The 11,939-nt window shown below is 39.5% G+C and overlaps 1 protein-coding gene across 6 annotated transcripts in view; it reads right to left on the bottom strand.

The window, feature by feature from the left end:
* The window catches only part of Cdkal1 (CDK5 regulatory subunit associated protein 1-like 1), a 552,607-nt gene that overhangs the window by 158,306 nt on the left and 382,362 nt on the right, over positions 1–11,939 (bottom strand). For all 6 annotated transcript variants that reach the window (XM_063276594.1, XM_063276597.1, XM_063276593.1 and 3 more), the window contains 1 exon segment: positions 5–185. In XM_063276594.1, the coding sequence (XP_063132664.1) occupies positions 5–185 (181 nt within the window).

Here is an 11,939-nt window from a genome sequence, read left to right as displayed (position 1 = left end):
TCACCACGTGTGCTGGGACTTGTTTGGCTTTTGCAGCGGGGGTTCCGGGTCTTGGATAGAACTGGTTGATGAAGAGGCTTGGAAATTTGTACTCTTCAACAAGTTTCACGGTTTCTTGAAAATCCTGATCGGTTTCTCCAGGAAAACCACAGATAATATCCGTAGCAATCGTTATTCCAGGAACCCTGGAGGAAAAAAAAAAAACAGACAAAAATGTTTAAAACAAAGTTGATTACAAGCCAGAACTATTATTTCCTTGACATGTTAAATGACATTAAAAAATACAGTTTACTTTTGTAGGACAGAACATTTGCAAATAGTTTGGAAAGTCCTCGATATTAAGATATAAACAATGTATAGTGGTCCCACATCATTTCCAGACACACCCATTTTTATTGCTTTTAGACAGCTTATGTTTATTTTTTTTCCTCAGTGTCTTAAAATAGATGTTCACGTTGCTGTTTCTGGATGTGTTGTGTTTTTTTTTTTTAAGTATTTAAGGACTTTTATGTTGTGGTAAAATTAACTAGCTGTAAATATACTCTAGCCATATGTTTCTTAATAATATATTCATAGTACTTCTGTAGAAGACCTGCAAAGACAACTGGTAGACTTATCTCAACAATATTGAGGTTTTTAAGGGTAGGAAGTGCCTCTTTGAAAAGTTTAACATTTTTATGTTCCTAAGCTTCTATCTTCTCAAGGCTCCATCAGACCTACCAAAATTCAGCAGCAGAAGGAGCTGCTGATTGTCAATCATATGCAGTGTCCTAGGTTCAATGCCTAGCATGGGTCAGGGAAAAGAAAATCAAATTTTCTAAAGGCTCGATACATTAGATTGTTCCACAATCATGTCTCTTGTTTCTGAAAGGGTGCAGCTACTCTCTTAGAGAATGCACTGCTCTCACAATGGACTGGTGGTTATTACCCTTGACTGCGGTCCCTCCCTCTCTCTTTCCTCAGTTTTGTTTTTTGAGCCCTAGGTCTTGCTAATTCTTGACGATTTCCTTCACTTTGAAGTGTGTTCTCAGTATTAGGTGACACTGTGGTTAGGTCTCCAGATGTCTGAACACGCAGCTGATTGGCAGTGCAGTGGTATACAGTGCTCCCAGTTAAAAAGGATTATCCACCAGAATTCTGCATTATTCCTTTTACAAACTGACAGACGCTGAAGGCATGGGATCCGCTCCTGCGCATGCTCACACTCTTCCTTCCAGTGCTGGATAGTAAACGAGGGCCTCTGCCAGCCAGGCCAAGGGCTCTAGGACTGACCCACACTCCAACCATACATATTCCTCTACATGTGTGTTATCTCTGTCTTTTTGGGGGTGTAAGATTATTTTTGATCATTTTAAATTTCATGCTATTTAGCTTATTATATTTTAAAAATCTTTATACAAGGCAGAATCTATAGACTAACAGTCTTTCAATCCAGAAATCTAATTCTCTCATATTATGCCTTTAATTATTTCTCTAGGGAATTGTCTTTTAATATTTCCTTAGTAATTTCTCTAAGAAATGTCATATACATGCATATATATATATATATATATATCACTTTCTCTTAGGGACTCTTCTTTTGAATGTTGAAACTACCAACTTAATCTTTGGCTTTCTCTGTCTCATTTTCTATGTGTTTATTTGTTCTATCTTCCAGAAAACTTACTTGACATGTTTTCCAGTCTTTATTTTCTTTTTTTATAAAAAGGCAGTAATTTGCTATGTTTCAATTTCTCAGAGCTCTTTCTCCATCCTCAGTTTTCCTGTACAGGACACCTTGGTTCCAGTTTTAGGGACACAAGACCTTTTCTTCCTTGATGGTGATAGAATCCGTCTCACCTTTTCTGCTCATGGCTTTTGTCTCTATTACTCTAGTCTGAGAATTTCATCAAGAAACAGTCATTTTTGATGTCCTTTTGGTATATAAGAACGAAGCACTGCAACTATTTTTTAAAGACATTTTAGTTTGTTTTATGTGCATGAGCAATTTTTCGTTCATGTATGTCTGTGTACCACATCCCTGGTGCCCATAGAGGTCAGAAGCATCAGAAACCCTGGAACTGAAGTTAGAGACAGTCTAGGAATTAAACCCAAGTGTTCTGCAAGAGCAGCCAGTGTTCCTAACTGCTGAGCAATCCTCCAGTCCTCCAACGCCTGCAGCCTTTCATCACAGAGTGACTAGAGAGCAGACCGCCCTTGCTTTTAGTCCGCTGGAAGGCTGGCTCTGGTACCATTTTCTCTAAGGCCGTCCAGTTTCTATCAGGTTGGCTACACAGTTCTCCTATATTTTAACAGTGTAATGGTAAGAGAACACTAACAATACTGCAAAATAATGAATGACTCCATCAACATTAGGGAGTAGAGTTCCCATCATACTACACCTATTTTCCTATCATACATTGTTGTTTGTGAATGAGCACGGTAGTTGGATGTAATAAGAGAAAAGAAGGCTCAGGCTGTGGAACTCCTAACAATTTCTCGAAAACAGAAGCTTTCCCAACCCCCTTTGCACAGCACTTTATATGTGTATTTGAAGGAAACATGACACATTTATTGTAGAAAATACTCTCTTCCCATTTCTACTTCACTTCATATAGTCATTCTTTTCGATTGATTATAACGTGTAAAGGAATTCTAAGGATGTTTCTGTATAATGATAAACACGAGGGACAATTCACACACAGAACAAAAGAAATGGTCTAATGTGATATAAGTCCATTTCTTCCTTCTACAAAAGCAATCAAAATCACACTTGAAAAAACATAGAAAGATACACTTCCATAGCAAGATGCAGATAAAAACGTTTTATTCCTAGGCCAAGCATATGAACAGAAAGAAGTGTGTAAATAATTTTCAATTAACTAGTTTTACACTTGCCTTCTAACTACTCACGATCAAAAGAAATCTACAGCTAAAAATAGAGGCGAAAAATAACAGATGACAGAGTCCATTTCTCTCAGGAAATTAAAAATATCTTAGAAACTGCCTGTGAAACATGGCAAGAGACAAGACAATTGGTCATTGTCCTAATTTCTGAATCAGAATCAATGTGGCAATAGCTGTCGGGTATTCCCGAAGGAAAGTCCCGTTCTGATTACCCCCCACCCCCATCCATCAGCTGTGCTCAGCACTGGCCAACACCTGCTTACTTTGGCTTTCTTGGTGGTGGTGGTGGTGGTAAGGTTATGACCAACATTTAAAGGAGCCCCTATAAATGTTAAAAGATTCAAATGTGAATGTAACTAGACAATCAACTCAAAGAGTGGACTGGTAACACTGAAGACAGACTGCTATGACTTGATGGCACTTCAGTATTGAGAGCTAGGAGCTGTTTAATTGTCTCAACGTATGTAAGAGTATAAGTTGATTCTTTATATCACAAATGTGGTGTCTGTATCTTACTATCAGACAAGGCTCATCTATACATTAACTTAAAATATGCAAATGTTGCCACTTATATTCTTGAAAATGATTTGATCCTTTAGGTGAGCCAACTAAAATCTCATTTACATTGTTAATTTGCCTAGTAAATAATTCTCAGTATGCAAAAATCAAAGAAGTTTGAAGTGAAGCAAATTCTAATTTTGTATCTGGTGATTTAAGTAAGAGGGAATGATGAGGGTGTAAAACAGAATATTATTACAAATATTTAAATGCTAACCCTGGGCAAACACTGCCTTTGATGCACTAAATTTTCAAAATTCCAATTTTTTAAAAAAATTTCATCCTCACCAATTTATAGAAGTTGTGAGTACAAGATATATAATACAAACTAGTATGTTCTTGAATTGTAAAACCTTTTAATATTTATGTTTTCCTAGTAGTTTTAGGAAGTAATTCTAAGAGGATGAAATAAAAATATTTGAAGAGCTGTGATAAGAGAAAACTTTTGAGTCATCGTTTTCTCTCTTCTGCTTACTGCCAAAGCAGGTTTGCTAAATAACTTGGGAACAGAGTAAGGGGAATCCTAATTGCACATCTGACATGTCAGGAACAGCTACCTTCATTTACGAAGTCTACGAGGAACTTGTAATGACTACATTGTATCTGCTAGTGCTATGTTGGGGCTTAAGAGGTTGGGGAGGTAGCTCGGTTGATGGAATGCTTACCTAGCATGCATGCCCTGGGTTTGATCTCTGGCACCACATAAACTAGTTTGGCAGTACAAAGAACAACATCAGACAAGGTTTTGCCTTGAATAAAAATAATACACATATAAACTCCACATTCTGATTTCCTAAGAAGAGTTTTATATAATCTAGGCTAGCCTTAAAAATAGTCATTTAAGCTAAAAACCTACCCTCAAATTCCGCCCACCATCTTCTCTTTCTTTTCAAGTGCTGGGGTTGTGAGTACTTATCAGCAACCTGGCTCTGAACATTTGAAATACTACTTAAAATGCACACTTGAGCTAATCTCTGGATTTTCATTTGCTAGCAGGTGGCTTATTGCTAAGAATGTGAACTACTGCTGCAGCCCAGGCTGGGTTACTTGGCCTCTGATGCTTTTGCTTTGCTCCTAGTAGAAGGATCCACTGATAAGTTTACTCACGTGGATAGGGTGCTCAGAACGGCACCTGATGAACAAGGCCTGTGCATGTTACCCACCTCTAATGCAATCTTGTCAGAGAGCTAGAAACACTGGGTGCCGGGCAGTGTGCTAAAATTTATATTCTGCTTAAGACAATTTCTTGCAAGCCTCTATGACAAATGGGGGAAATATCCTTAGTGGAGTAAGATTCAGGGAGGGAATTACACACAACTACACAATTAGGGCATATCAAATGAGGGCCCTGGTCTGCAGGTTTTAATCACTACTGAAGGCTGTCTTCCCTCTGACCTGTATCCACATGTGTTCATTGCATGACTGCTAGAAGCACTAGGAGATCATAAGTTCACTGGGAACAGAATTTATTATTAATAATAGTTTTTCTACATTAATTTACTGCGATGTTAAAACCTGCTTGTATTTTTGCAGTAGTATTTTAGAGCAAAGATATCTATACTCTGTCTAGAGGTTAAGAGATTTGTTGAAGGTCATCAGGTTATTGCTGGTACAATCAGGATTTAAACCTGAATCTTCCAACCCTCTCAGTGCCCTTTCCACTACTCACACTGAACAGAGAGGCAATTTAAAACTAAATGGCTCCGGGCTACATTTATTCTTTCTAAGACCTTATTGTTGCCTTTACTATTATCATTATTCTTCCAGGAACGAATGTGATTGATTATTCCTCTATACAGACGGCTCAGAGAGAAACAGTAGCAACAGTGTCAGAGGAAAGAAATCATAACTTAGGCCCTTCATTACAGCCTCGCTACCAAAAGTCATTCGAAACATCCCTGCTTTAGACACGTCTTTCACATGATGGGATCACACCCCAACCCTTCCTGGATAGCACTGAGGGTAAGGCATTACGAATGGCAGCTGGAATACAGTAGGTTCTTAAGTGACACCCCTTCTCTAGTCTCCATAAGAGACGAAGGCATGGACCACACTTGCACCAAATCTCCATTCTACCACTTTCACAGGCTGTTTCTGTTTATGGTTCTGATTGTGCCCCGGGTAAGTTTTAGGAAACTAAAGACTAAGCGAATCAGAATATAAAGGCCATTCAAGGAGACCTACCTAACACAAGCAGTTTCACTTTCCTTTATCAAAAGTTAAATTAACTAAAATTGGAAAACATGGAAATTTGGTAAGTTGCTTTATGAGTAAATCTTGGAAATTTGGTAAGTTGCTTTATGAGTAAATCTTAAGAAAATTTAAACCACTAGATCTGAACAACATTCTGGCTGTAGTGACAAGAGCCTTAAAATGTCATAGTGAAGGGATTTCATCAGCATGACACAGTCTCTGAGTGTTCACACTGATTGCACGAACAAAAACAGGCTTGTTTTTTTATGAAAACAAAAAACAACCTTAACTAAGTCAAAGTTGACTTAAAGTAACCAGCTGAGGGGTGGAGAGATGGCTCAGCGGTTCAGGGCACATATTGCATTAGCACAGGACTCAGACTGGGTTCCTAGCACTGGCAGTATGGCACAGCCATCGCTACCTTCCTGCCAGGGATGACTCCCTCTTCTGTGTCTGTATTCACACACACACACACACACACACACACACACACACACACACACACACACCCAGATATGTAAAAAGAGTAAATCTTCTTTTAAAAGACAGAAAAGGCAAAATAGCATTGCTGACAAAAGTTTTGATTTTGGAAAATCTGTTCAAACAGATAGTTATCCTTCGGACAGTCTGTCTATCCATCCAAGGCTCTCTCCAATGGCAGCATTCATGGTTTAGAATCTATGCACGTAGGCATGTGACTGTCTACCCACCTATCCAACTAGTTTCCTAGATATGAACATGAATTTTTTTCCTAGCACAATCACTCCAGACCAGACTATCAAATATGTAAGGATCAGATCTTGATACTTAATGAGACTATCTGTGGAGTCATAGTTTTTCAGGATCAGATAACATTTAATCACGAAAAAGAAAGGCACTAAAGCCCTCTTGCTTGAAAACAATTCAACAAGCAAGAGCACAGTTACATTCTTAGAGGCTAGCCTGGGCTACAGACTCAGGCCCTGTGCCAAGTGCAAGCACACAGTTCCATAAATCAGCAAACAGAAGCTTTTCCAAAAAGAAATATCTATAAAAATGTATAAGACTTAAAGAGCAGTTTAAACATATGTGTGTGAAGATGTTTTCAACATTTCAACATGAAAGATGCTTCAAACATGAGGCGAAATGTGACGTTGATGTGATAGGAACTATTAATCCTCTTTTTGGGGAACTTTTTACCAATTAGTTCTTAATTATTGGTTTTGCAAAAATAATTTGCATGGCCAAGACCGACATCAGTGAGTGCAGATACACAAGGACCACAGGTATTGTGTCTTTAAAAGTCTTAGTTTCAGTATGAGGGAGATAAGCTTGTTGTAAGACACATACATGTATGAAAATGTTCTTCCAGAGCCTAGTGCCAGATGTAATGAATATAAAAATGAACAAAATTAAAATATTTATTTTGAAATAATTCTTTAATATACATATTACTTGATTATTTATTAAACAGATTAAGAACATTTATAGATGCAGGCTTTTAATCTTTACTGAAAGTAGTAAAACTCTCAATGAACTAGAAAAATCTTAAGTCATTTAGTATAGATTTAACATAATTTTGTTATTAAGTAAAAAAGTAATCTATGTGACATAGGCAAGAGAAAGATGCAAATCACTGAGGGCATTCTGGAGCTTCTAGCTAAGTGGGGAGACCAGAATTTACAACTATAAAACAAATGGCCTTAATATCCATGCTGAAATGGGAAGTACACATGAAAATTGTTTTTGCAACCCAGAAAGAGGAATGGTTATAAAACAGACAGGATCGGGTGGAGGTGGGGGAGCACGGGGACAACCTTAGCTGATGACACTGAAGAATTTAATGGCATTTATTACAGTTCCAAACCCGGTACGAACCTAAAAGATGTTGTTTTGCTTCAAGAAAAAAATGCAAAATGAAACATGACTGTTAACTAAAAATTAAATAAACACCATGCTAAGTGAGATTTTTATCCTGTGACACTGATCTTGCACTGCACTGCAAATATTTTGGAATAAGCACAAAGCCTTACATAAGACCACAGATATTGCTTTAAAAATTAAAAGTAAGCATACTGAATAATACTGTTATAATATTTAAAAGGAGCCATATTAAATTTCACAGGATTCTCACACATCTGTTATTAAAATCATTTTATGACACTGAGGGCTGGAGTGAAGGTATTTACTATCTATGGTACTGTTAACATGATTCTTATATGAGTTTTTCTGTTTCTATGGTAACATGAATTATAAGGTTCAATGAAGCCGGATTTGGTGATGTGTATTTTTCTGTTATTCAAGGTGAAAAGGAAATGAAACAGTCCTAACATTCATAAACTGCAGCGAATGTCTGAATTCCATTTAGAGATAAGACGATAATTACTAAAGTAATTAGAATTCTTCCTGGATGGAATTATTTTGCACACAGTAGAAATTGAGATTTGCAAAGGAAAGCATGGCTGAGTACGTTCAGCATCGCTAATTAATTACAGCCCAAACCACTCTGCCATTCTGATACCCTGGAAGTCACTATACCTTCGTCTGTGGGCTGCTAACTACAATGGGGGGGGAAAGCTAGCCCCCACTCCCATCCCTTAAGTCAGAAAGATAAAGTAGGTGAAATCATTTTATTCAAGAGAAAATCCAATTACAGAAATAATCAACTTTTCCCTCTTGCTTTATTTTTTCATATTTGAAAGGGCATTCACATTAGCAGAACCAATTAAATGAATATCAGGACGGGGTACAAACTACAAAGTTGGGCAAGTTCTTAAACCTTTTAAAATTAGACTACGAGAAAAAAAAACACTTATTGAAATTTTAGAAACTCAACCCTGGATCACAGGATTCTCTAAAGGGAAGCACTGTCAGAAGTATGATAAACACTAAATCTTGAGGAGAATTTATAAACTTATATGGTCATAACATAATATTTATAATATACAGTCTAATACCAACAACAAACCAGGCTAATTAATCTTCTTCATGGATATGTTGTTAATAAAAATTGGTACCCTGAGGTCAGCGGTTGTAGACTCAGTGAGCAGCATGTAAGAGGCCCTGGGTTCAAATCAGCACCACATAAACTGGGCGTGGTCGTGTAAACGGTGGTGTACCAGCCCCCACGAGGGGTAGGCGAAGGTGGGCGTACCAAGGCCACGCTTAGCTACATGAGTGTAAAGAAAGAAAGAAAGAAAAAAGGTGGAGGGAGGGAGGGAAGGAGGGAGGAAACAGGCAGACAATATATACCTGCACAACAGAGAAATCAAAGCAGTTTTGCAATTATTTCATTCCTAAACAGGTGAACTGCTTTTACTTCTGCCTTTACTGACGTCATCCTCATCAGCTCGGGGCTGGCCCCAGTGCCAAATCTTCTCGTTGCTTGCTTTATCAATAAAAGTTTTACTGAGTCCTAGAATACTCATCCACCTACATGTTGTTTACAGCAGCTTACTCTGCAGGAGTTGAGCTGAGATCATGACAGCTTCAACACAGACCACAGGGTCTACAGAACTACAGGCAGTTACCATATGATGGGATTTGATTCCATCAGGCCAGGAACTCCCTGATGTTTGCTTTGAGGGACACTGTTGAGGAGATGAAGAAAATGCTCTCCACAAGTTCATGTGTGAGCAAACTCACAGTTCAATCCTATCTCCTACTCAGATTCTTCTCTGTGACCTACCATTCTGGGAACATTTTCATATCTATCTATCTATCTATCTATCTATCTATCTATCTATCTATCTATCTATCTACACACACCTACACACACACACACACACGCGCACACACACACACAAACACATATAAAAATCACAGCTATAGGGTGATCACTGGTTCTCTCTCCTAATGGGCCATGAGTAGCCTATGGTCTTAAACTAGGCATCAGTCTCACAAGGTTACTAGGCATGTGGTGCTTTTTGGATCCATGGACACTCAGGAAAGTTGGGTTAGACAAGGAGATGAATCAGTAGATTCAATACAGTGCCAGACTTGTCTACAATGGTTAGTTCCTGTGTTGACTGAAACCAGTCTCAGTATTTTAGTCAGAACGTAGCCATGGCAGGGAAGGGAAGTGGCGATTCACAGGGCTCTGTAACTGATCTGCGTCTTGGGGGAAAATGTACACTTTACTGCATTGTGGGTGATGACGGCATCCTGTCTCAAGTGAGCACTTTGGTTAAAAATGCATGGTTAACTTAGAGCCCTCGCATTCTCAATTGCTACCTCTAGAAATGATTGCCAGGGCAAGGCTGGGCCAACGCTCATGCTATTGTATACATGTGCATCGTGATATTATGTACAAATTTTCATCAAAATTTGGGGGTAGAGGGTGCAACAGAGAGTCCTGGAAACAAAGACATGTGTTCAGGTATATGCAGAGGACTCTACATACTGACTCCAGGTCACAGGAGCCCCCTTTTGTCACCTGAAAGGAACAAATCTATCACTGTAATATTTTCTCCTCACTGACAGAACCTCTCCACAGGCTCCCTCTGACCCTCCGAGAGGGCACAGAGACAGCCAGGGACCAGCAGCCTGTCCTAGGTGAAGCTCACATGGAGGTGATGGTTTACATACTGAGCCTGTCTCTTGTGGCATTCACTTGGCCTGAACTTTACCTTGGAAATTCTAATCTGTTCTGGCCCCAGCCATGTCGGGCTGGCCTTTTACTGAGAGGAATGTTCAACTTCTATAGCCATATATGGTCCTTCTGTGGAGAGGCTACACAGCCCCACAGAACCCCCACAGGGTCCAGACATTGTAGCTGCTAGAGAAGCAGTCTTATACACCTGACATCATGTCCAAAATGCCCCATGGTCTAGGCAATAGCACCAATGACATCACTGTTAATAAAAGAACTTAAGAATCTTGTGGGAACTTCTACAGCTTGGGATACCCTGCCTTGCACTTTGTAGCCTCACACACAAATCAAAGAACTTTGTGACTGAAACTACAGGTGCCTGAATTGTGGATCTTCAGCTTCTGGCACTGTATAGTTTACCTAGTTATAGTTATTATGTTAAACAGGGGGATCATAAAAACAACCTTCTGAGATATAAACAGGTGAAAGAAGGCAGGAAGATGCCTTAGTCTTGTTGCTATACAAACTGCAGGATCTGAGTGTGAATTTGCAGCACTGGTTGTGGTGATGGATTAGGAATTCCAGTGCCAGGGAGAGAGAGGTAAGCAGGTACCTTGGCTTTGATAGCCAGGCAGTCCATCCAATTGGTAAGTTCCAGATTCAGATAGAAACTCTGTCTCGAAACTATAAGGGAAAGCCACCTAATGGTGACCTCTGGCCTCACGTGTATATGAACGCCCCCCCAACAGACATACACCAAAAAAGTGACTGACAGGCAAAGAAAAGTGAGAAGTTGTAAGTCTTTTCTCAACCACCTGACTGAATCCTTGTGAATTATGTTGAATAATACCTAATACTTTTATTAACCATAAGGGCTAAGATAAATTACAGTATAATAATCTTGTGAAAATTATTGAAGTAAATTTCTATGTGGGAAGTGCTGATGTGTAGCGATGTGCCCCGCAAGTGTACAAATGTGCCATACTGCCAGCTGGGTTTCAGAATGGAAAGGTGTACCAGGAGGACGCTCTAACTTCAATAAGACTGGGTTCAGTCTAAGGGCACTGGAATCCCTACAAGGAGGAGCAAGGAAGCAGAAGCCAGGGATAAGGGAGCTGCACAGCATCTTCCACCAGGAGCAAAGGGAAGGGTGGTGTGAGCAGCAGTCCCAGTTCAGAGCAGGGGAGAAGGTAGAACACGGAGGCACAGAGCACATGCAGCTATGAGCCTTAGACAGTGACACAGAATAAAGCAAAGGGACAGGGCAAGCTGCAGAGACTGGTGGTCAGCCACCTCCCAGTGGGATGTGCTCCAACCAACCGCAAGTGTGTCATTGCGAGGATCTCCACTGCACCTCCATTTAGGTGCAGCGCACTTACAGCAAGCGCTAATGATTTCTGATTACACACACACACACACACACACACACACACACACACACACACACACACACGTGCGCGCACACATATACACATGGATGGATAGATAGATAGATAGATAGATAGATAGATAGATAGATAGATAATCATCATCATCATCATCATCTTAAATAGTACCTGGTTTGCTTCACAGACTATACCATCTGTTCTCAAGGACAAGGTCACCTGTCCCATCTAGTATTCTAGAAAAGCTGCCCTTAATGCCTGATGACACTTTCATAAGATGATCACATAAATAAGCTGAATAAAACAGAAAATCACATATAAATGACAGCAAACTGCCGTGGCACAAA

Source organism: Rattus norvegicus, chromosome 17 (assembly GCF_036323735.1).
Source record: "Rattus norvegicus strain BN/NHsdMcwi chromosome 17, GRCr8, whole genome shotgun sequence".
Taxonomy (NCBI): domain Eukaryota; kingdom Metazoa; phylum Chordata; class Mammalia; order Rodentia; family Muridae; genus Rattus; species Rattus norvegicus.
Note: the sequence above shows the minus strand (reverse complement) of the source record. Positions and strands in the feature narration are given on the sequence as shown.